This window comes from Rhinolophus sinicus, chromosome 3, assembly GCF_057876585.1.
Source record: "Rhinolophus sinicus isolate RSI-liver-muscle chromosome 3, RSI-T2T, whole genome shotgun sequence".
Classification (NCBI taxonomy): domain Eukaryota; kingdom Metazoa; phylum Chordata; class Mammalia; order Chiroptera; family Rhinolophidae; genus Rhinolophus; species Rhinolophus sinicus.
This window is the reverse complement of record NC_142503.1, coordinates 89,233,069-89,259,939: the sequence shown is the minus strand read 5'-3', so window position 1 is coordinate 89,259,939 and position 26,871 is coordinate 89,233,069. Positions and strand designations below refer to the sequence as shown.

The 26,871-nt window shown below is 34.6% G+C and overlaps 1 protein-coding gene across 1 annotated transcript in view; it reads right to left on the bottom strand.

Moving 5' to 3' along the window:
* Positions 1-1,186: 1,186 nt before the first annotated feature.
* SLC27A6 (solute carrier family 27 member 6) overlaps positions 1,187-26,871 on the bottom strand; it is a 59,130-nt gene continuing 33,445 nt past the window's right edge. Inside the window, exons 5-10 of the mRNA XM_074328538.2 lie at positions 21,687-21,881; positions 13,901-13,991; positions 7,092-7,290; positions 6,025-6,122; positions 4,750-4,880; positions 1,187-1,764 (exon numbers count right to left, since the gene is read on the bottom strand). Of these exons, the coding sequence (XP_074184639.2) occupies positions 1,588-1,764; positions 4,750-4,880; positions 6,025-6,122; positions 7,092-7,290; positions 13,901-13,991; positions 21,687-21,881 (891 nt within the window). The 3' untranslated portion in view covers positions 1,187-1,587. The remainder of the gene's footprint in view (positions 1,765-4,749; positions 4,881-6,024; positions 6,123-7,091; positions 7,291-13,900; positions 13,992-21,686; positions 21,882-26,871) is intronic.

Genomic DNA, 26,871 nt, shown 5'->3' with positions numbered 1-26,871 from the left:
CTATCTATCTATCTATCTATCTATCTATCTATCTATCTATCTATCTATCTATCTATCTACCTACCTATCTCTCTATCGTCTATCTAATCTATCTATCTGAGTTAAAGGAATTTGGCTTCTGTGATTGTAAGGGCTGGCAAGTCAAGAAATCTCTAGGGCAGGCTGGCAGGCTGAAAACTTAGGCAAGATTTCTGCATTACAGTCTAAAGGCAGAATTCTTTCTCTAGGAAACCTGTTTTTGCTCTTAAGGCCTTCAAGTGATTGGTTGAGGGCCATCCACAATTTGGAGGGTCATCTCTTTATTTCATGTCAACTGATTATAAATTTAATCACATCTATAAAATAAATTCACAGCAACATCCAGACTAGTGTTTGCTCAAACAACTGCACACCATGGCCTACCCAGGTTGATGCATAAAACTCACCAAAACAAATAGTTCTATTTGGTTTCTCATTTCCACTTTTGCCTCATTTTCCACTCTGATTTCCACACAGCAGTTGGTGTAATCTTTTTCATAGTGTCTCTTCCATGATTAAACGATTTCCATTGATTCTCATTGCCCTTGAAATAGAGTACAAACACTGCCTACAGGTCCATCGTCCACTCAGAGTTTTCTCCTCTGCATTTACTTTGCTCCAGCCACTTGGAATACTGGCTTCCTTTCTGTGCATCCAACATGCCAAATTCTTTCCTCTTCTAGGGCCTCTACATATACTTCTCAGATGTGTGATACATATTTGTCAATGAATGTATAATAAATAACCCCTCCTATGGAAGATAACTCACTCTGTTAAGAGACTCATTCATGTGCTTCCAGCTTGAAGCAAACACTGGAGTCTGGTGCTTCCAGATTGAGATAAATAAAATTGTGCTTATTACACTATCCTTGCAATACATTTCCCAGTTAACTACTCACAAAAAAACTGGAGTTATATTCTTGTCTATTCTTTTCCTGTATAATTATTAGTTTCTATTGGATTTTATCATGAATTTGATCCCATTTATATATCTTCAAAAAATTTCTAAATGCTTCAGGCTTACCAGTTTTCCTGCTCTGTTGTTTCAAACTTTCATATTTCTTCTATCATCTTAATGTGAGTTAAAGATAAGGGAGACAGGAGTTTGCATTGAGTCAGTTTCCTTTGACTAAAAATTTATAATCAGAACAAAATCTCAAAATACATATTAATGAAGATGATTTTATTGAATTACAGGACAGAGAACATAAAAATATTTGATTAAAATTTAACCATTTATTCAAAATTAGAAACTTTAACTATTACAAAGTACATTTTGTAGTAAGTATCTAAACTATTACCCACTTATTTATTACTTAAAAATTTTATGATTAAGGCAAATATTTAGTACTGAATCCCCAAATAGGTAAAAAGAACATCAACTAAAGTTTTTTATATGAATTAAAACAAATTAAAGTTCTTAATTAAAGAAAAGCTTTAATTAAGGAAATATAGCACATGCTTAATTAATGTCAGTTCCTTTTTTCCATTTCATATTAAAGAACCACACCCTTTCCTTTCACCTCTCCTAAGAAAGCATATGAAAACCCCATCTATATAAAAAAAATCTTAAAGTTTGATCTCACCTAACATTATTTGATCATAAAGTTCTTTGGTCAATGGAACATAAGATTTTTTCAAGTTATCCATGAAGTAAAGTGGATCAGAAATTTTCAATGGACTAAATCCTTCTTCCACCAACTGAAGCTTCTTTGGTTTGAATGTCCCTGTAGTTTCCATCTTTTCCTATAAAGCAATTACCAGGATTAGTGGAATAATTTAATATTATATATAATATATAAAGAACATATTTAACAATATAAATTATAATATTGAGTTACATATAACATTTTCATACCCAATGGCCATCTCTATTTACTACTAATAATTTAACATTAGAAATAAAAAATGCTCTCTAAAACATCCTTCTCTGCTCTCATCCCTTTTCTCCCCTTTCCTACCCAACAGAATTAGATTTGACTGTGTAGAAACACATATTCTCTTTTACAAAATTGGAAGCTCATTGTTTCTACAATTTTATGTTCTGCTTTAAAAAAAATATACCATACCAGGCACATTTCCCCAGGTTAGGTAATTTTCATTAAAACAGCACTTTTTAATGGTTTCATAAGGTCTCATCTAATTACAATATTTTAGTTAACCTCACTCTTATTCTTGAACTTAGAGAGAACATCAAAAAATTTTTACTACTATAAATAACACTTTGAAGTACAACTTTCTACATAACATTTGTACATCTTTGATTACTCCCTAAGGATAAATTTCTGGGAATAAAATTACTAAGTCAAAATACATGCAAATTCTAAGACTCTGATCACATATTTACCAAATTATTTCTTAGAGAGGTTATAACAATTTGTGTTTCCACAGGCAGAATGAAAGGACCAATTTAATTTCTTTGCAGCCATACTGGAGTAATATCACATTAAAATTTTTATTTTTTGTAATTTTGTTGGCAAGAGAATCCTTTCAAAATTTGTGCTGAAGAGATTTTTAATAAGATAATTGTTTTATTCATTTTGTCAGAAGTAACTTATTCTTTTGTTTATATCAGATCATTAGTTCATTTATTAAATAAATATTTTGACTGCCAACTAAGTGTCATGTATTATGTTAACTATAGCAAATACTCTAATAAACATAAAAGTCATAGCCCAAGTGCTTTTAGTTGTTTAATGATGCTAAAATATTTTCTAAATTTGTACAAGACTGATTTAGTCTTCTAGAGTAGTCCTATGCCAAAATATTTCTTCTGCTTAATAAAAGTGAATTATAAATTGTCCTAGGGGAAAAAATGTTTAAAATATTATTTGATTTGTCAACTTTCTATTCCATTAAAACACATTGTTTCTGGGGTGGTGTAGGGAAGAGCAGGAGGGAGCTGGTGTGATCATAAAAGGGCAGCATGAAGGATTCTTGTGGTGTTGAAATTGTTCATATCTTGACTGTCTTCATTGATGTGTAAAGCTACACAGCTGATAAGAGAACTTAATACTGGAGGGGTTCAGAGCCGGCCTCCCCAAAATGTACCACTTTGACATGTGAATTATTTTGAGCTGAAAGCAATTGAGACCCTGCGGGTTCACAAGACACTTTTACTTCTCCCTTAAAGAATTTAAATTAGGGGCCTTGCCCATAATGAGTTATCACCAGAAATAACTTTTTATCACCTATCCATATGGCAGGGAAAACTTCTAATTACTGAACATCTGCTCTTCTTATTGTCCTGCAAATGACCTTCCTCCTCTCTGAAGTTCAGCAGCCTACCTCATCCTTAGCTCAGAATACCTTATATGTCTCATTTTAACTTTCTGTCTCTGAACCTCTCTTGTATGTGGGGTCTCTGACTCTCTCAGGTATGTGGGGTTCCCATATGTACGTATATAATTAAATTTGGTGATTTTCTCTTGTTAATATGTCTCATGTCAATTTAATTATTAGACCAGCTGGAAGAATCTTGGCTGGAGAAAAATTTCTTCCTCCCCCACAATACACACACACACATAAACACACACACACACACACACACACACACACACACACGAACACACACACACTGGAGTACAGAGAAAAGTTTAATAAGATGGATAGATTGTATCAATGTCAATATCCTGGTTGTAATAGTTTTGAAAAATGTTACCATTGGAGGAAACCAAGTAAAGAATACACAGGATCTCTATTATTTTTTTTCACTCTCATGTGGAGTCTCCATGTGACTCCACAATTATCTCAAAAACTTTTTTCAATTAAAAATGTGTCACTTCTGCTTTATATTTACTTACCTTTAGTATTTGAGACTACTGATATGAAAATAATCTGAGATAATGTGTAAAAGTTCTTAAAAATAAAAAATATTATGTAAATGAAATATGTATTATGACAGTTCAGATAATGTGTCCCATTGGTCAAACAGTGACTTGACCATGAGGATTGCTCAGCAAATTCTTTAAAAATGAACAAACAGACACCATCTGTTGCTCTATTGGAGATTTGATAGCAATATGACAAGTGTATCTGGAAAAATTCTGTGTTTGGGTGTTAAGAGGTGATGAGTACTAGCTTTGGGAAATTATATTTGAAGCACAGTATTAAATAAATGAATGGCTGAAAAAAATGAGCAAGCAAAGTTACACAGTAGCTGAGTAAATTTATTTTCTTTTTATTGTGCTCTATTCTAGAAGCCTAACAAGAGAGCGCCCACCTCTGAAAACAAATAAATTCAGAATTCCTCCAAAATATAAAATCCCAGAGGGAAGTTAGACAGAATGAGGACAAAGATTAAAAGCAAAATTGCTTAAAGCAGTTGCCTTTAAGTTCTGCACACATCCTACAGATACCTTGATGTCAGCTTGGCAGAACCTAATTTTAGGCACAGAGCACCAGATACTTTCACAAGGCAAGTATAAAATATGCTTTGGCTTGCCACTATCTGTGGGGCCACCATTTTTGCTCTTGAGGTCTTGATTGAAGAGGAAGAGAGCAATTCCAAATTAGGACAAAGAGAAAGACATCCTAGCATTTCATCAAATTACCCCTTCTATAATTAGGCTTAAAATATGGCATAAATTAGCATCCCAAGGCTTTTTCATTGCTCTTAAAATTCTCTAATATAAATAAAATGCACATATTATCGAAAGGATAAAACATTATTTTGTAATTAAACCATCTCTTGGATTCCTGGTCTTACATTTGATGGGTAAGTAAAATTACCTGAATTCTTAAAAATCGTGGGCAGGCGTACACTGGTAGAAATGTTACAACTTGTTCATAAACTTTTTCCAAGTCTAAAGACTTATTTGGTTTTAAAATAATAGAAGCCATTCCTGTTTTTCCTTCACATTCTGAAAAAGAGTTTGAAACAGAGTCAGTTTTATAAGTACTAGGTGAATTTTTAAAATAATCCTGTAAATTGCATATTAATTGTTGTAAGCAGAGACATTAACTCTATTGCAACAAGAACAGTGCAACAGTATCGTGAATGAGTGAGTCCTTCCCTGAGCATATGATTTATTCCTTAGAAAGAATTTAGGAACAGGGAAGGGCAGAGTCTATCCCTAACTGTCTATGCTACAAAAATGAAATAGATGGAATGGAAAAGATCATAAATGACCCATAATTTGCATCCTACCAACATCAATACAAAATATTGAGGCAAAATTTATTTAAAGGCAAACATGTTACAGAGAAATGTCCATGTTAAGTATCAATGAAAAAAATAAAGGACATATTTTCAAGTTAAGAAACTAGAGACAGTATTTCCATAACTAATTCCACAGATTGCTTACTGCTTATCATGCCACCAATCGATCCTTCCAGGAGATCAGAATTTCCTGGACCATTTCTCTAGCACCTAGTGGTTGGCTATTAGAGTAAGCATCTCCTTCCTTTGCTCCCCTATCCACAGTCCCCCGTCCTCCCCATATAAACATTAGTTGAAAAATACTGTCATTTGTAAAAAAAAAAAAAAAAATAGACAGTGAAGGGGAATCCTGTGATTTCGAGTTGATCATTTTTATTTACCATTTGTACCATCATGAGACAATCCTAAAATGCCTATTTAGAAAGATAAATGAGGCGAAATTTTAAAATAATTTTTTAAAAAGATGCAACTTAACTACAAATTAGTGTTATTGAACATTTAAACTAGAACATGTTTCTGTTTAGTGGCATGTATAAATTCTAGTCATAAAGAGAAAAATAATAGACTATTTAAAAGCTGTAACCTATTGTCAAGCAGTGACTCACTGACCAGGGTTTTTTAAGCTTTGCTGAAAAACACACACAAACATTAAAACTCATTGGATACCTTTCCCCCGATGTGCCCGTGAACTTTGTTACCTTGGTCCAGGGCATTATTTGCCAAGACGAGACTATAATAATCATTTAACATATAAAAAATAAAATGCTGAATTAGTAAGTTTGTAGCAAAACTAAAGAAAAATTCTCTTTTTGAGAATCCTTCCAAAAACCAGAATATATTCCTACCTGGCACAGCCACACCATAGACGTTTGATTCCTGTATGAAATCCAGCATTCCAAGAACATCAGCAACCTCTGTGGTTGCAACGTTTTCCCCTTTCCATCTAAATAAAAAGCAAGTTCCAGTTAGAGTACCTATATTTGAAGTACTAGGTACTCAGTTTTAGTGCCTTGCATTTGGCTCTGTGCAAGCATCTAATAACCAAAAATAATGGCAGCTTTCAAAACGAAAGGCATTTTCTAAAGAAGCACTTTGTTGATAAGTCAACAAGATTAGTATGCTTTTTAGTTAAAATTACTTTACCTATGTCTCACTGGTATAAATTGCTTACTGTCAGTGTTTTTGTAATATAATAATAGTTAAGTACAAACATTTCCTATCTCTAATGATAGAGATAAGAAAAAAACAAAATTAAAAGGAAAGCTATAGTTGTCTTTCATTGTACTGACCTCCTTTAATTTCTAGGGATTAATCCCTTTGGATCTTTTAGTGTATATTTTAATTAAAATAATTTTACATGAAGTGAGCTCCTAACATAGCACAAGGAGGTGAGGAAGTAAGTATAATTCGTTCAAGCATTTTTGGCATGTCTACTGCCTGTCTTTCATTGTTCTATAGTCACTGATTAGTAAAGTAAAATAATTTCATAAGCCTAAAATAATTTTAAGTAATTAAAAATGAAAATAATAGAAAGGGAAATTTTGCCATTTCATTTATTTTTATCATTAGGTCAAGAATTATATCATATTTGACCAAATTGGTTTTCTGTTTTAACCCTACCATTTAGACTTCACATCTACCTGTATGATATATTAAAGAAAGGAGCTCACTGATTTGGATTAATGGATTCATTAAAATAATTATAAAAATTGACATCAAAATTTAACTTATGTTTCAGTCTGGAAACAGATAGCTGATTTTTTCATTTTTAAATGGGGAAACATGACTGAGTAAAAAGCCTCTGTCTACCCTGAAGACAAAGGGCATGTGATTTATCATGTTCCCATAGAGCCTTGGTCGGAGCTCGGTTCACAATTCCAGGACAATTAGTGCAACTGATGATATTTCAGACCTGAAAGTGTCTCCAATACGGTCCCAAAAATAAAGGAAATTCTCCTGATCTTGGACCATTAAATCTCCTGTGTTAAAGTAAACATCTCCCTTCTTAAAAACATCACAAAGCAATTTCTTTTCCGTGTGCTTCTTATTCCCAGCATAACCAAAGAAAGGATTCTTTTCATTCACTTGAGAAATTAGAAGTCCAGGCTCTCCTGTAAGAAAAAGGTATTCTTTAGTAATCTGATCAAAACTATTATTATACACACCATGCATTATGTACGTAAATTATATCTGACCAACACAGCCAGTGTTACCTATCTTACTTTCCTTTGAACCTATTTTTATTATATTTGACATTATCTGTTCTGGGTGCTTACAGGGCAACTAACACATTCTTCCACTTTGGAAAAACTAACAAAAAGGAAATTGAATGTAAAAATAGGTATATTATTTCACATGCTGGGTGGGTAGACCAATGGCTAGTTTTCTTTTAGATTATGCCACTGATAATAAATAATGACAACTATATTATAAACAATAACCATAATACTAATTTTAATAAGGATATGATAGTACTATAGCAATATTTATTTATTGGGCATTTACTACGTATGTAGCAAGCCCCATGAGCCCTTTTATTCTTCACAGATAGCCTTTGAAATTGATAATTATAATCCTTATTTCACAGGGAAGGAACCAGGGCCCAAAAGGGTAAAGTTACCAAAGTCCAACAGATAGAAAGCAATGGACCTAGCACTCAAATTCAAGTCTCAATGATTTTGCCTCAAGGTTTTTGTATAGTACCATCTCTGATCTAATTAACATGTTATTAGAAGTTTAGGAAAAAGTTTTAATCCTCTGGGATGTTAGTCTGCAAATCCTTGATGAGCAAGAGATAAGACATGAAATTCATTAGGTTTAATTCAAGTGAATCCAGATTTCGCCCAGCAATCTGCAAGGTGGAAAAACACTTCTAAGAGAAGGGGAGAAGACAAAGGGAGCAGCAATCACTGCCTCAGAAGATCCCAAGGCCATTGTTGACTTGCTTTGCCCCCTGTGAAGAGAGACAACATCCAGGTGAGAGTTAGATGGGGTTGAATTGCAGTAATTTTAACCGTCTCTATTGAACTCCCATCACTCCCAGTCCTTCTGGGTATTCTGATTTCCAAGGGCACACATGCTGCTGGCCTGAACAAGCCTGCTCTGCTACAGCATAGGCCCCTCACTGTGATCATCACTGGCACCATCATTAACATCATCATAGTAATCACTGTCATTACTATATGGATTGAGCACTTTCTGGGTACCAGTCACTATTCTGAGAGCTTTACAAATGTATCCCATCTGATTCTCATCACAAATCTGGAAGACAGGCCCTCCTATGATCTTCATCTACAGGTGAAGAAACGGAGGAATAAAAAACAACTAGCCCACTGTCACACACCTGCCAAAAATTGGGGTTGAAGTTTTTTTTTAAATCAGGTCCATCTCACTACAAAGCCTTTCCTGCATTGCATATTCCATCGGTCTACATTCCCTATATTTCAGAATTTTTCCAAGCCTCATATTTCTCTTAAAATTTATTTTGTTTTTCTTCTTCAACACACAAACTGACAGTTTCTTCCCTGAGAAATCAATTATTGCAAATGCTTAAAAAGACTGTAGTGCATTCTTTGCTATCCGTTATAGGCATAATTTAAAGCAAAACATGATGCTTTAATAGAAACATAAAATATCTAGTAACCCATAATGAGAATTGCAAAATAGTAAAGCAGATATTTGGGGACAATCCACTCTTTAAGAAACTCCGAGGTTACGTAAGCATTGGATTCAAATTCTAATTTCAGATATTATTGTAATTGTAATTGTAATACTAAATGAAACACACTAATAAAGTGCGTTTAAATAAAGTTCTTGTGATTTCCAGTCAAGATGGTGGAGTAGGTAAATGCTGTGCTTGCCTCCTCTCATGACCGCATGAAAATTACAACTAAACAACCATCATTGTAAATTGCCTCAAATATAGCTGAACAAATGTCTTAACAACTAAGGATATACCGAAGAAGACATGTCAAAACTGGTAGGAGGGGTGGAGATGCATAACAGGATGGTCCCACACCCACGTGTGGCAGTTAAAAATTGGGAGGGCTATCATGGCTGCAGAGGTACCCCCTGGAGGAGCAAGGGGTCCCAGCCTCTCTCCAGCTCAGGGTTCCAGTGTCAGGAAGAGAAGTCCCCACAACTTCTGGCTATGAAAACCAGTGGAAATTGTGGCTGAGTGAGACAAAGGGCAGCTGCACTCCCAGGTGCTGCTCTTAAAGGGCCTGCATACAGATTTGCTCACTGATGGACTCACTGGCTCTGAGCTGCAGCATTGGGGCAGCAGCTCAAAAGGCACCAGGGACTTACAAGGAGGAGCTGAGCAATCCGGCTTCAGGGTGAGGACTGGAGGGGCTGCTTTCTCCCAGACAGAAGTGCTGACAGAATCCACTGTTCCTTTGCTGAGACCTCCCCCTTCCCAATGTGCAGACAAAGGTGGTCCCCTTATATGAGTCTCCATCAACCTGGCTAATACTGTTTGCCCTGCTCCGGTGATTCCTTGAGACCCTGTACCACCCAACTTGCCAGCCTTCCCAAGCTGCTTCCAGTGTTTATTCCCTCCAAAAGATCTGTCTTGACTCCTGCTGCAGACTTTTCTAAAATCTCTCAAAGGTTCTCAAAACCCAAAACAAGCAGCATCTGGCCTCCACATGACCTGTACCTCTTGTTAAGCAGCCCGAAGCTGGGCATTGGTTGCAGCTGACTTCGGTTTGAGACTTGGCCTCTCCCAGGCACTTCCAAGCCCAGTACAGGTGGCAGCCATCTGCGGATTGCTTTGTGGATAATCCCAAGGAGCTCTGGGCAGGCCACAGGCTGCAGCTGAACTTGGCCTGAGGCTGGGCCCCTCGCAGGAGGACCACTCCACTGCCTCCATGAACAACACACACAAAGGGCAGACTGGGCCAGCACCAGAGCCCTGCTAAAGTGAATCCTGCTCCACAGGGTCAGCCCCTGCACCACAACTCCTCCACTGTAGTCACAGCCAGTCCTCCCACTGATGTGCAAACAGCAACCAAGATTAAACTATAACAGGAGGACACACTCAACCTACACAAGGGACACACCTGCAGCACCTGGCTCAGGTGACCAGGGAGACTGTGCTACTGGGCATCACAGGACACCTACTACATAAGTTCACTCTACTAAGACTGGGAGACATAGCAGCTCTCCCCAACACGTAGAAACAAACACAAGGAGGAAGCCAAAATGAGGACACAAAGAAAGGTGTCTCAAATGAACAAACAGAACAAAACTCTAGAAGAACTAAACAAAATGGAGACAAGCAATCTACCAGAGGCAGAGTTCAAAACACAGTTTATAAGGATGCCTAGTGATCTCAGGGAGAACTTCAATAAAGAGATAGGAAATATAAAAATGGAGATAGAAAATATGAAAAAAGCACCTGTCAGAAGTGAAGAATACAATAACTGAAATGAAGAATATATTAGAGGGAATCAATAGTAGGAGAGATGGAGGAAAAGATCAAATCAGTGATTCAGAAGATAAGGTACAATAAAATACCCAATTACAACAGCAAAAAGGAAGAAGAATCCCAAAATATGAGTATAGTTTAAGGGCTCTCTGGGACAACATCACGTGTACTGACATTTGCATCATAGGAGTACCAGAAGGAGAAGAGAGAGAGCGCAAGGAATTGAAAACCCATTTGATGAAATGACAAAAAACTTCCCTAACCTGGTGAAGGAAATAGAAATACAAGCCCAGGAAGTGCAGAGGATCCCAAACAAGGTGAACCCAAAGAGGCCAACACCAAGACACATCATAATTAAAATGCCAAGGGTTAAAGGCAAAGAGAGAATCTTAAAAAGAGCAAGAAAAAAGCAGTTAGTTACTGCTAAGGCAGCTCCCATAAGACTGTCAACTGATTTCTCAACAGAAGCTTTGCAGGCCAAAATGTATTGGCACGGAATACTGTATTGAAAAGCAAGGACCTGCAACCAAGATTACTCTATCCAGCAAGGCTATCATTTAGAGCTTCATTTAGACAAGAAAAAGCTAAAAGAGTTAGTTCATCACCACCAAACCAATATTGTAAGAAATGTTAAAGGGACTTCTTTAAGAAGAAGAAGAAAAAATATAAAAAATATAAGCAAAAAAAAGGCAATACCTACCTATCAACAATTACTTTAAATGTAAATGGATTAAACGCTCCAATCAAAAGACAGGATGGCTAAAGGGGTAAGAAAACAAGACCCTTACATAAGCTGCCTGCAAGAGACTCATTTCAGATAGAAAGACGTACACAAACTGAAAGTACAGGGATGGAAAAAGATATTTCATGACAATGGATATGGAAAAAGAAAAAGCTGGGATAGCAATATTTATACCAGACCAGACAGACTTTAAAACAAAGGCTATAACGAAAGACAAATAATGATCCAGTAATCCCACTTCTGGGTATTTATAGGAAGAAACCCAAAACACTACTTCAAAGGGACATGTACCTCCATAGTTTCATTGTTTATTGTTTACAATAACCAAGATATGGAGGCAGCCTGGGTGTCCATCAATGGGTGAATGGATAAAGAAGAAGTACACATATACAATGGACTACCACTCATCCATAAAAAAAATGAAATCTTTTCATCTGCAATAACATGGATGGACCTAGAGGGTATTGTGCTAAGTGGAGTAAGTCAGACAGAGAAAGACAAATGTCATATGATTTCACTTATATGTGGACTCCAAAGAACAAATAAAGAAACAAACAAAACAGTTAAACAAACTCATAGATACAGAGAACATTTTGATGGCTGTCAGATGGGAGAGGAGTTGGAAGGATGGGTAAGATAGAAAAGGGCGAAGGGATTAAGAAGTACAAATTGGTGGTTACAAAATAGTCATGGGGATGCAAAGTACAGCATAGAAAATATAGTCAATAATATTGTAATATCTATGTATAGTGCCAGGTAGGTACTAGACTAGACAGGGGGTTCACATCATAAATTATACACAAGGTGTGATTAAAAAAAATACAGTGAATGTTTAAATTAAAAAAAAATTACAATAAAAGACACATTGCCATTAATCCCCCTCAAAATACTCCTCCTTGCTTCGAACACACTTATTCCATCGTTCTTGCCACTTTCTGAAGCAATTCTGGAAGTCCTCTTTCCTGCGCTGTCATGGCTGTCTTAATGTCCTGAATCAATTCCAAACATTTACCTTTCATGATCATTTTGACTTTGAGGAAGAGCCAGAAGTCACACAGTGCTAGAACCAGTGAATAAAGTGGATGAGGACACACTGCAATGTTTTTATTTGACAGAAATTGCCGTATACCAGAAGTGATATGTGACATGGAGTGTTGTCATGAAGGAGAATGAAATAAAGACCCTCCTGAAAGAGGACTTCCAGAACTGCTTCAGAAAGTGGTAAAAATGATAGGATAAGTGCTTGAAGCCAGGGGCAGTATTTTGAAGGGGATTAATGGCAATGTGATTTTTACTGTAATAAATCTTTTTTCATTTAAACATTCACCATATTTTCTATCACACCTCGTAAATGTCTAACCACTATGCTGTACACCTGAAACTAATATAATGTTGTATGTCAACTGTAATTGAAAAAGAAAAATATTTAAGAAAATGAAGTTCTTTGTAATCTCTTTGAAATGACTTTTCTCTTGGACACTACCTATAGAGTTGAATTAGGGAAAGACATTTGATAAATTTCTTAGGCTTGAAATGCAGAGGATAGGGAAATCTGTTTTTCAGTAGACAAAGCTTATACATTTTCCAATCTTTCAGCTGCCAGTAAAGAAACAGAGCAAAACAAAACAAAAAACAGGTTTGGAACCTTTATCTCCACATTTGAAGTGAAGATTTAAAGGAAATTATGTCTGAAATGTATTTTAAACATATTCTGAGGCAGTAAAAATAATTTTGGCTTGATTTATTCAGACTGGATTGCTAAACAATTCTAAGTGCACCTCTCTACATTTAATTTTCTAGATTGATTTTATGCAGCAGCAAGTCAATTGGGGCACTTGCTTTCACTAAAATTTCTAACCAAAAATTATAAGAAAGTCTACTTTGGTGGAGGAGGGAAATGAGAGGGAGCAGAGAAGGGAGGGCATAACTAGCCCATGCCAGGCCCTCCAAAGGGCTTTGCATACATCATCTCATTTAAATGTCAACAATAACCTCACAAAATCTATATCATCCCCTCTACATATGAACAAACTGTGACTCAGACAGGTTGAGGGACCTTCCAAAAGTAGTAGAGTTTCTAAGTGTGAAAGCCCCGATTTAAATCCAAGCCTGCCTGACTTTCCACTACACCTAGAATGTTAAATTAAGTCCTTCATTTTTATGTTATATTTTGGTGATACAGGACATTGGACATATGCCTCTATCAGAAACCAGAAGTGGTGGATTAAGAAAAATATGAGTCAATAGTAATCACTTTTAAATTTTAATAATTTACCGTTAATCAACTTACCTGGGGCCCCTAACATCTATTAGGGTGGTGCAAAAGTACTGGCGGTTTAAAAGGTTAAAAATAATTGCAAAAACCACAATTACTTTTGCACCAACCTAATAATATTAATAATTAAGCCATTCTACCTGCATTGAAATTCCAAGTAAGTCACATTACATATTAGAAATAACCGTTCTTTCTTTTCTAAAATCAGCAGTAATTTCAAAGGAAATTGAGAAACTTCGCCTGAGGTGACATCTTCAGATACAAGAATCTTACCTTTTTTCACATGGCTACACCAGCCCTGTTCATTTCTAATAGGTTCATCTTTCTGAAAATCATACTTTATCAAATCGAAAGCAAAAAAAAGCTGCAAAAACAAAATAAAATGAAAACAAGATTTAGTTATTTATTTGTGCAGTGACATCTACTGGTAGCAGATTTTATGCTTAATTGAAATAAAGAATTAGAATGTGGATTTATTAAAACACGTAACCTTCTGTTGCAAAATTTTAATAAATATTTGAACATCAAAATTGAAGGTATTAGTAAAGAGCACTCATGTACTGGCATTACTTTCATTTCTTTTATGTTGCACACTACCCAAGCCAAACATGAATAACTTCTATCCTGACTGAGTGAACGTCAGCATTCCCTGTACTCAGTCACATATTCTATGAATTCTAGGGAAGAGGACCACTTTCTTGCCTTCTTCTTTTTGCAGTCATTCAAAACATCCCTCGAAATGGAAAGTTTTAATAGAACTAAAATGTAAACTATTTGAATGCAAGGATTTTGTTGTCTATTTTTAACTTACAATCCTTTGAAAAGGCACCAGATGCCAAAAAAGTACTTGTTATTGGACGCTTACTTTGACCGTTTCCCCAGGCCTTTCACTGTAACGTCTCTCAACTAACTCTCAGTACTTCTCTGTACACTATTGTGGTGTGAGGTGGCAAATTTGTTGGAACATCCACATCCCACTGGGAACCACGCTTATCGGACATCTCTCCTTGTTTCCAAATATTTGCAGCTGACCTACTCCCGAAACGTCCATATTACCATGTCACGCAGATTCATAGATCCACTAAAATGTAATCCTGGGGGAGAATTACAGATTGGTTTAATCTAACATCCTCATTTTATATATAAGAAAATTGAGATTTTCCTGATCAATTAAATAAGCAATCTTAGTAAGCTGAATGAGAAAACAGTAAATACAATGGAGGTAATAAAATGACGTAAGGAAAAATAATAAGGAAGGACAAATAGAAGAGAGAGAAAGAGGAGAAGGACGGAGGAGGAGAGAAATGAACAAATATAGAACAAATAAGTAAGAAAAGATAAGATTTCTGAGATAAATTTAATAATATTATTATCAAAGACTAAGCACAAATATCTCTGGTTTTTAAACTCAGTGAAATCAGCATGTAACTAGAATCACAATTCTCTATTTGAATTAAAATACAAATAAGAGCAACTATTATTGATTCAGCACTTACTGTATGCAGACACTGTGAAAAGTTTAAGAGCAGTATGTAATTTAATCATCAAAATACCCTGTGAAGTAGAAATTAGTATTATCTTATTTTAAGATGAGGTCCAATAAAAGAGTTGCGAAGCTAAACACATTGTTATTCTAGACATATAGATTCTTTATTAAAATGCAAGCTTGCATCTTGTTGGTCTTTGTCGGTAATTGGGATAACAGGATACTGGCCACTTGCCTAATAACTGGTAAAAGAAAGATTCCAGAAGTTCCGGAACTACAATTATCATTTTGGCCAAACAAGAATAGAGCCCTGTTCATTACACAATCTCTTCCGTCCTGTTTTAACATGCTTTATATTTTGAAAAATTTGCCCAGCAACTGGTGTTATCAGCTTTAGTATTATTTCTTTTATATTCATTTGGCAACCACATGTGTGGGTGAGATTCACTCCACACCAAACCACTGTTCAGTGTACTGTTATCAGATACGGAGGACCTGATGGTCAGCAATTGGGTAATTTTATAACACAAATGAAATTGACAAATATCACGACATCTTCTAGAAGCGGCGGGGATCAGAGTATTACATCTCTGCCAGAGGGATTTCTATTGTTTTCCCCTGCCCTTGAAAGGTCCCATTTTATAACACAAAAATGGCTGTGTTATAAAACCAAATAAAAAAATAGGCACCACACTTTCATGTATCCTAAATGGATGCCTATGTACAAGTACGGGCACATGTGTCCAGAGCACAGCTGCAGGGAGCCCATCCGTAACATTCTAGGTAAATGGATCCCCCTGAACTGCACAGCACACACCTACGTGGCCGGACACCTTGGCCCTTGGAGTTCCCACACACACCCGGATGCCTTTGCATATTCAGATTTGTAAATCTAGAATTTAGAAAGAGAACACAAAAGTTATTTCCTTCATTAATACATGAGGAGACTTTGAATACAGAGGAAAGTGACTTGTCAATGTCAAAAAGTCAAGTAGGGAAAGAGCAGGGACTAGGGCCTTTGGCACAGTGATTCCAATTCAGGGGTTTTCCTTTCAACATTATATTACATTGTCTTGGCCGGTATAGTAGAGGCTCATTTACCTAGCACCATAGGTCAAGGGCAGTTTCTCTGTTTTCTCAAACAGACGACCCTAAAAAAATACAAACACACACACACACAAAGCACAAACCTATCCATCTATGTAGCTATTATAAATATATATTTATATATTATAACATATAATATCACATATAGCTGGGCTATTTTGAATACTTAGTTTTAGAATGCATTGTTATGCAATAGCATAGTTCCGAATGGCTGCAGAGTTCATTGTGGTTAAAAATCCTCATTTTAAAAAAGTCAAGCAAAACAGAAACATAAGAAAATTTAAAATCTCCCCAAATCTCAACCAAAAGTAAACCAAAATAAACATGCTGTAATATATTCCCCACACCACCAAAATGATCCCATTAGAGCTAAAACAGATGCACTCAATCTTCTGCTCAAAATCTTTGCTCACTTCACTTTCACTACTGTGGTCTCAAACATGCCAGGTCTATCGAGACCTCAGGGCATTTGCACTGGCTATTCATTCCACTTTGAACACCAGATAGCCTCATGACTCATTTCCTTATTTCCTCGAGGCTTTCCCTAAATGTCAATTTTGCACTGTGGCCTTCCCTTTCCACCCTGTCAGAAATTGCAAAAACCCCTCCCAACACACACACACACACACACACACACACACACACACACACACAATTTCCTTTTCTATGGAATTTTCTCTTCGGCACTTATGCGTATGTAATATAGACTCTATTTTACTTTTTTATCTTGTTTTCTGTCTTCCCCAATGGAATATAATCTGCACATGGGCAGTCTGTTTTTATTGACTGTATTCACAGTGCCAGGCATATTGAAAATTTTTAATAAATACATACCGGTGATGCCAAAAAAATGTATACATGTGACATGTATTCATCTTTTGTTATCGGTGTATATTGAGCATTACAGTTTTAATACAGTTTTTTCTTTCTTAAAATGCGTATACATTTTTTTGGCACCCTCTATAAAGGAATGCACTTGATGAATGTCCCTTACAAGCTTGTGTTGAAATTGATATAAAGGTTGGAAGTTGATTAATAAAATTATTTGTGAAAAATGAAACCACACCATTTTAATACATGCAGTCAATTTAAAATTTCTTGAATTTGACAAAATTCTTTCATTGAATTTTACTGGAAAGTTAAACTAAAGTGTTTCTTTATCATGAGAGACATCAGTCCCTGGGGTAAAGAATTTAACCTTAACTCAGAATTTAACCAGAGGTCTGGCTTTTGCTCTCAGCTTCTGGGAAGTAATCTCTAAGCCCTAGCAATGTCGTGACCAATGGGAGTGTATTTGTTTGCCTAAGGGCGTTGGGCAACCAGATGGAAACAACATGAGTTAGAGCCACACCAATGATGTGATCATTGTAGGGCTTGAGTCACCCAGCTTGACCTCCTGAGAGGTTGTAGATGGAGGCCAGTTAAGGACACAGCCAACTAGATCTAAATGATCAAGACTCTGGATACCAAGTCTGGGTTAGGTTCCCTAGTGGGCAATACTCCATGTATATTGTCACCCATCGGTTACTGGAAAGTAATTCTGTCCTGACTCCATACGAGAGGAGAATGGGGAGCCTTGCATTTGGTGCTCTTCTGGATTCCGTCCTATTGCTTTTTCCCCTGGCTGATTTTAATCTGTGTCCTTTAGATGTAATGAGCTGTAACTATGAGTATAACAGCTTTCAGTGAGTCCTTCTGGTGAATTATCAAACCTAATGGTGGTCTTAGGGGCTCCCAAATTGCAACTGAAGTCAGAAGTAAGGGTGGTTGTGTGTGAACTGTTCCCTAACTTTGCAGTTGGCTAAATTTCCCAGTCCCTAAAAGATGCCTACTTCAAAGACAATAAAAAAGTTTATAAAAATGTGAGGAGAATTAACCTTTTTATTAAATGACATATTTTATCTTTACATTGTATCTACAGATTTACTACTATGAAAGATGAGAGAATTAGCATTTATGCTTCTTCCTCTCTTCCCACCCAATTTCTATTTGTTAGTGCATTAATTATCTTTATATTGTGAGGATTTATACTTCCATTCTATCTGTAAACATAACTCAGAGCCATTCAATCTTCTATATGTAAACGGATTCAATCAAACCTTTTAACTTAAGGTCATTCCTTCATTGCTCAGTTCTGCTTTATCTTCAGGTTTACCAGAAACTCTTTCAGTGAATTTTATGAAGAAATATTGCATTTCTATATATACATGGGTATTATATTCTCTGGCTTCTTAAAATTTTGAGAACACCTCTTTGCTGCCTTTATACTTGAAGAACAACTTGGGTGAAAACATTGCTTTCCTTTTTTCTTTTTCTGGCATTCAGTGTTTTTTTTTTTAATTTTTATTGGGGAACAGTGTGTTTTTCCAGGGTCCATCAGCTCCAAGTCAAGTCGTTGTCCTTCAATCTAGTTGTGGAGGGCGCAACTCATTGGCCCATGTGGGAATCAAACAGGCAACCTTGTTGTTAAGACCCCGCACTCTAACCAACTGAGTCATCTGGCCGCCCCGTTTCTGTTTTGAGAGATGCCTGAGATGTTTTCCATTTCTACCCTATACTTAATACATCCTTTGCTTTTTCTGCCTTAGTGTCTCCTTATGGTTCTTTAACTTATATTCAGTAATTTCACCAGGATATATTTTTCTGATGATCATTCTGTGCCATATATTTTTTTTTCATGGAACACAATGTGCTCGTTTGCTGAAGATTCAAATCTTTATCTTAAGAAAGTTTTCTTCTACTAGGTTTCAAATAATTTTTCATGTCTTTGATTTTTTTTCTCCCGTGGAACACCAATTAAGCATATGTCAGATCATTGTCTATGTTTTAAAAATCTATTTTGTTAATTTACTTTATATTATTACATGTGTATTCTTTTTCTTTTTTTTTTTTTTTGGTTATGTGACTCCTTAATTCCATCCATTTTGCTCCCTAACAGTATTTACAATTCTGTTTATTTTTAAGTCCTTTAATGTGGTGTTCATCTCTGTAATATATATTGTTTTATTTTCTGAGCTGAGCATGCTTAGTTTCCAATCCCTTTTGTTGATTTATATGTATATTTTCCTTGCACTTTCCTCTTTCTTGAGCTCCTATTTATAAAGAGCATATTATTGCAATTTTTATACCTACGTATGGGAAATTGTTTTTCTAAACATTTCCTGGCCACTTTGGAGGACTTATTATTTTGATGTGCATCCATATTTTTTTCAGCTGCGTTTCATTTAGATTCATTTTCTCTGCTTTTCAAATTTTATTTCTTCTAGGGATTTCACGTTTGTTCCTTCCCAATTATTATCCCTATGTGTTTAAAAGAAGGCAGTCCATAACTTTTACTTGGGTTTGTCTCTCAAATTCTTTGTCACCAAATTGTTTTTATATTGTTTGCTTTGGAGGCATATATGGGACACATATCCCTTTAGTGTCATGCATTTAAATAGTACATATGGCACACAAGAAGGACTTTTGGGTCACATGAACTCTGTATTGCCGCTTTATCTTTTTCCTTCACATGCTAAGTCCGTTTAGGAGCTGATTCCTCTCTGAGACAGTAAGTGTAAACTTCCATTAGGTTTCAATTTTTGAGAGGCACACTTATCAAATCTTCCCACATAATTATGAAACAGTTATTGGGCCAAAGTGTTTGGACAGCTGGCTATGTAACAAAACAATATATGAGTGAAATGATAAAAGACAGACTAGAATTCATTATGATAGCAGGTATATACTTCTTTCATTTCCAAACTGAAAACAAAACCTAAAATGAGTTGAAAAATCAGAAGTTTTCTAAGTAAATTGGAGGCAATCATGACTTCCTGTATTACTGACATTATTATAGTCTGACAGGGAATTTGAGATATTAAAAAATTATAATGAAGCTAAGCCAGTAATAAAAATACAAATTTTTTTCATTGTATTCCTGTTGGATGATTGCCTTGGCATGACTCAGCTTCACTAAGAAGCTTTCAATATAAATGCCAATTTTTAATGGAATCAGTGCAATGAATTAAGAAAATTAACTATAAGGAATGTAAAACTCAGTAGTATCAGCACTTACTTTCCCCAAATTACTTTTGTTCAGAATGCAGATGCATATCTGACATGGAGACAAGACACTTAAAATCCCAAAGAATGTGCTATAAAACCCGTCTGTGCCTTCTGCAGGTTCCAAACATTAGGGCAATTTACACCAGCTTTGAATCTATTTCTTTACTTTTAAAAAATTACATTTTTATCTCTTTTGACATTAAATGTTTCCTTTCTATTTAAGAAATTATGCTCTTTATTATTTCCTTCTTTTTATTTTCTTTGAGTTTATTTTAGTTGTTTTTTGAAAATTAACTTATATAAATGGTTATTTAGCCCACTAATTTTCAGGGGCTCTTATCTGAGTCCACAAATTTTGAAATATAATATTTTCATTATGAGTCAGCTCAAATTACATTTTCTGTTGACTCATGGAAATTTAGGGATGTTTTATTTCCAAATATATAGGAGATGATCTAGCTGCCATTTAATAATTTTTTTTTACCTTAATTAGACTGTTGTCAGAGAACATAATCCATATTTATTCAATCCTTTGAAATTTGCTAGAATTCCCTAAGTGGTCCAGCAATGTTTGTGAATTTTTCATAAGTGCTTGAAGAGAATGGATATTCTGCAGTTTTTAGATGCCGTGTCCTATACATTCATTAGTTAAAGTAGTTTGTTCATTGTGTTATTCAAATATTCTATATCACTGAAAGTTTCTTTTTTTTTTTTTGTTTTGTGAAATACTGAAAGAGCTAAACTAAAATATCCTACTATGATCCTGAATTTTATTTTCCCTTGAGGTTATATAAATTGTGCTATATAATTTCGAGACTGGTTTCTTTTTTTCAATTTTATTCTTTAAAAAATATTGAGTACAAATTCTATTTTGACAATTATTTCCTCCAAGACAGTTGAAGGTATCTGTCCACTATCTTTTGTCTTCCATGGCTGCTATTGAGAAATCAGCTGTAAATCTTTTACTCCTAGGAAGGTGATTTTTTGGCTGCTTTTAAGATTTTAGTGGTATCTTGATATAGTTTTTAAAGAAACCATATATTAGAAGCTTATACATGATTTTTTGAGTGATACAAAAATGAAAGGTAAGTAGAAATAGTGGATTGAAAATACTCAAGGGAAATGGAGTCAAATTAATATATATCAAGACCTATGCTTGCTGTTTATACTTATTAAATTTGAAAACAAACAAAATAATTAGGTATCATCATCCTCATATGACAGCAGGAAGACACAGGAGATAGCTGAGGTTTTCGTAACTTAGAGCACCGTAGTTTATTTAGAGGCCACTACTTTTTTATAGAAGTTTTCAACTTAAAAAAAAAGTGATTATATTTACCATACTTTCCAAGCACAAACCTAGAAGAGAGGTTAGTGGACTTCAAAATATTTCTTTTGTAAAGAAAATATTGTACTCACTTTGTAAAAGAAATTTGTTCTTCCAACTGCTCCAATTTTCCCGGTGTGATTCATAAAACAAATGTTTCCTTCGGTAGCTTCATAAAGCTCACACATCTTAATATTTCCAAATCTGTCTAAAAATTCTCTCCATACATCACTCCGTATACCATTTCCAACTGCCAAACGTACCTGATGATCATTTTCTCCTTCTTTCTGTTAGAACAAAAGATTTTACTTGTAATTTATTAATTCTAGTTTCCAATTCTTCCTTTTGTTGCTATTGCTTAAATGGCAAATATCCAGAAGTAAGTTACATATGTGCAATAATGGAAGGGAAGTAAAAAAAAAAAAATCATGTAAGTCTCTGCTGCAGAATTGTGTTCAATAGCTCATGAAACTAATACTGGCCCAGAGTAATATGCCGTATTTTACCATTTATAATGCGCTCCCATGTATAATGCTCACCCATGTTTTTGGCCCAAACTTTCAAAGGGGAAAAACTCTTTTGTTCTAATTTTTTAATTCAAATTTTTATTTGTTTACATTTAGGTACTTGTTTTTTGTATTATAAAGGAATTTTAGCATCTATTTTTTAACATGAAATTTTATGTGACAAATAATTACAAAATACAAGAACAGATATAAGGTACAAGAAATTTTATGTACCAGTAACAAATCTACGATATTTATGCATCATAGAAGGCCAAGAATTCTTTGTCGTTGCAAGGTCAACAAAACCGATTACTGTATTCCAGGGTATTATTTTGCATATGGATATCATTATTGATTTCTAGAGTTACACATTTAACTCATAAGCATAAATACAAGATTTAAAACATAGATACGGAATTAGTGCTACCCATGTATAATGCTCATCCTTATTTTTCCCTCACAAATTTGGGCAAAAAAATGCACATTATACGCGGCAAAATACGGTAGCTTTTATTTCCCTCTCTCTGGAAAACGCTATTCCTAAAATCCAGAATTCTGAAGCCTTATTTTGGTAGAGATCAAATGAGGAAGAAAGTATATTTCAGGAAAAAAGCATTACTTCACAAAAAATTATAAAATATACTTGAGTTTGTACTCTCAGCTCTATTATTTATTACCTATGTAACTTTGAACAAGAGGTTGAATACCATTCTGATTCTTAGTTTATTCATCTGCAAAAACTGATAATAATACCTGTCTCACTTATATACTGCAGTATATAGTTAATTCCAGTGCTTAGTTTATAGTAAACAAGAAACTGAAGTAATCTAATCACTGTAATATTTGGCTTGCAAATATTATGACAATTACTTGTAACTATTATTTTTGAATGTGCAATATTCTCATATTTTTACTGCTAGTTCATATTTTGAAATTAAAAGAAAAATAGAACTATATTTTATTCTACATTCAATAAGCACTATGTTAATTAACATGAATTGTACACTGATCAAAAATTATAACCCCATCCCTGTTAGAATGACTCTTATCAAAAAGACAAGAAATAACAAGTGTTGGAGACAACACTGAAAAAAGGGAACCCTTGGGCACTGTTGGTGGGGATGTAAATTGATGCAGCCACTGTGGAAAACAGTATGGAGATTCCTTAAAAAATTAAATATAGAACTATCAAACAATCCTGCAATTCCACTCCTGGGTGTTTATCCGAAGAAACAAAAACACAAATTTGAAAAGATATTTGCTACCCTATGTTCACTACAAAGACAAAGTATTGATGGGGGGGAAGGGACTGGGGGTACTTTTTGTCTTGGGAGTACTATTTGATTTTTTTAACTGTGAAAACTAATTTGATAAAATAAAAATTAAATAAAAAAAGAGAGACAGGGGGCCGGCCTGGTGGCTCAGGCGGTTGGAGCTCCGTACTCCTAACTGCGAAGGCTGCCGGTTCAATTCCCACGTGGGCCAGTGGGCTCTCAACCACAAGGTTGCTGGTTCAACTCCTGGAGTACCGCAAGGGATGGTGGGCAGCGCCTCCTGTAACTAAGTTTGAATATGGCACCTTGAGCTGAGCTGCCGCTGAGCTCCCAGATGGCTCAGTTGGTTGGAGTGCATCCTCTCAACCACAAGGTTGCCAGTTTGCTTCCTCAAGTCCCGTAAGGGATGGTGGGCTGTGTCCCCTGCAACTAGCAACAGCAACTGGACCTGGAGCTGAGCTGCGCCCTCCACAGCTAAGACTGAAAGGACAACAACTTGACTTGGAAAAAAGTCCTGGAAGTACACACTGTTCCCCAATAAAGTCCTGTTCCCCTTCCCCAATAAAATCTTAAAAAAAAAAAAAAAAAAGAGACAGCTAAGACTGTGGATAAAATGGAAATAATAGTCTGGTTTGCTGATTTCCTTAGGGCCATATCAATGGGGTTTATGGTAAACATTCTGCAGATAGAGAAAAACAAAACAAAACTCAGATACGGCTCCTTCCAGGACAGAGGATTCTTTTCTACCACTAAGTAAACCCTGACCAGTTCCCACCTATGGGCATGTTAGATAATGCCTACCTGGCAAGAATTAGCTTTTGGATTTTCCACTGCCATTTTCCTGTATAAAACACTAGTGTTGCAAATCAAAGGATTAATCCTGCTTGAACAGAGAACACTCTTTAATATGGCTTAACTCTTGGATGCTTTTCAGGTCAGAGATGGGTTTTAGCAAGTATCATTATTTACAAAATGTGTTGGCACACTCCAGAAACCAAAAAAAAGGTGGTTTATAAACTAAATTCCTTAGACTTTAACCTGTGTGGGATATAGGTACACAAGCTTACTAAATAAAAATAAACACTCATTCAAAATCATTTAATTGATATAGAAAATCAAATTATCAAAATCAGGATAGGGCTTTTGTCTAGAAATGTAAAATTCATTTATTTAACTCCCAAGATATTTTTATTCTATTTTCCTGTCCTTTAAAAGAAAAGCCAGAAGATCATGCTTTGAAGGAAGGGTGTGAGAAAGGATTAACGAATTCATTATTTAGTGTTGCGGGGAGAAAAAGAATGTATATTTCTTCTGATGTTGAAATGCATGCACACCACAGAAAATTTCAAAAGTATAGAAAAATAAAAAAGAAATAAAAATAATCTAAATTCTACCACGCCAACATTATTTTTATATGTTTATATATACACATGAAAAGTTATAAACACACTGTATATAGAACAATATACTATTCTACTTTGTTATTATACTGTTATATGCTGAGCATTGTTCTAAATGATTAGCTCTTGTCCTTTAAAAATATGATTTTTCATGTTTATATGATTTTCATATAATTATGTCATAATTTATTTACTATCACCTATTTTTTTAAAGACACACTGTTTATAAATATTCACCCTTATAAATTACACAGAATGAATATCTTTTCTATAAATCTTTGTATCTTATTAGAATAAATTCCTGGAAGAAGCCAATAGTTGTAAATATTTTTATGACTTTGTTGCCAAATTGTTGTATAAAAAGGACCTCCTACTTACATCATATCTCCTTAAAAGCACTAGAATTAAGGATTTCCATTTAATTTAAAACATTGTACATTTGTTAAGAAAATGTGGTGTATTCCTTTTTTAGATTTAATTTATTTTTCTTTGATTTTAGACAAGTTGAATGTCATTAATAATTTATAAAATTAATGTTTTATTTTAAGAGCATTATTTATTTTCTTTTAATTTTACTTTTAATATTTGTTTAGTGTGTTTATTTTTATAATTAAATATATTATACTTTTTTCTTGTTATTATTTATACTTAATTTGTGATTAAAAATCTTTCCCATCCCATAGTAAAAAAAAATCAATAGATTATTTTCTTCTTTACATTTAACTATTATATTCATCTAGAATAATCTTGTGAGAAAGGTGTAACTTTCAAAATTTCATATAATGATTTATTTCATTTATGACCAATTTATACTTCATAAAAGTTTAGTTTTAAATTAATTCAATTGTACTTATCCATTGACTTTCAAATAAAAAGTCCTCAATTAACAAAAGTCTAAAATTTTACAAACGTCTTTAAGCTAATTCAACAAACATATGTACACAGGACACTTTTAAACAATTCTCTCAAATCTTCCTCTAAAAGATAATTGAGAATATAAACATAAGCACTCCTGAAGGAGTAAAATATAAATGACATAATTGACATGTGAGCTAAATTAGTTATTTTACAGTTTATTGAGATAATTATCTAAATTTGTCAATGACATTATTCAGATTTTGTTTGCTTGAGTCAAATCATGATCCATTTAATATATATAAATGAAAATAATATGAATTATTTATTTTATTTTTTATTTTTAAATTACAATTTTTTGGGATGACAATGGTTAGTAGGGGGGTGGTCGGGTAAATGGGGTCAACTATATGGTGATGGAAGGAGAACTGACTTTGGATGGTGAACATACAATGTGATATATAGATGATGTATTACAGAATTGTACACTTGAAACCTATGATTCCTTTATTTGTAATAATGTAAAAATTATGTGAAGCCTTATAGCACACCCAAAAGATATAGTTATTTTTGGCATACATATACACACAAACTTACATGTATATACATGTAAAAAACCCAGAAGTTTAAAAAAACCAGTTTACACAGGAATGGAAATATTACCTAAAAGATATGTACAATAAGATGTTACCATAAACTGTAGATGAAGGGTTAGCAAACTACAGACTTCAGGATCCAAATTCAGACTACCTCATTTATAACTAACTTTATAAATAAAGTTTTATTAGAACACAGTCATACCCATTTATATGGATTGTCTATGGCTGTTTTTGCAATACAGAGGCAGATTTAAGTAGTTGTGACCAGCAAAGTCATGACCCACAAAGCCTAAAATATTTACTAATCTGGTGCTTTACAGAAAAAGCTTGCTGACCCCGTCCTAAATTATAAATAAAGTTAAAAAAGCAACAATTTCTTAATATTAACACAAGTCAAGTATCATCTGGTTAATTGGATAATAATATATCAGTGCTGCAAATATTGGTTCACTAAGTTTTCTCATCTAGATTACCATGTATGTTTACTTTATGTTTCTTTATCACATTGAAAATAACTGGGAGTTGGTTTTATTTGTAAAGTGGGCGAATACCTTCTTATGCACAGTGAGTATATTGGTATCAAAATAATTATTGGTTAGCTGAGCCTTTTTATAAGTGATATTGTGAAGATCTCTTGTTACCC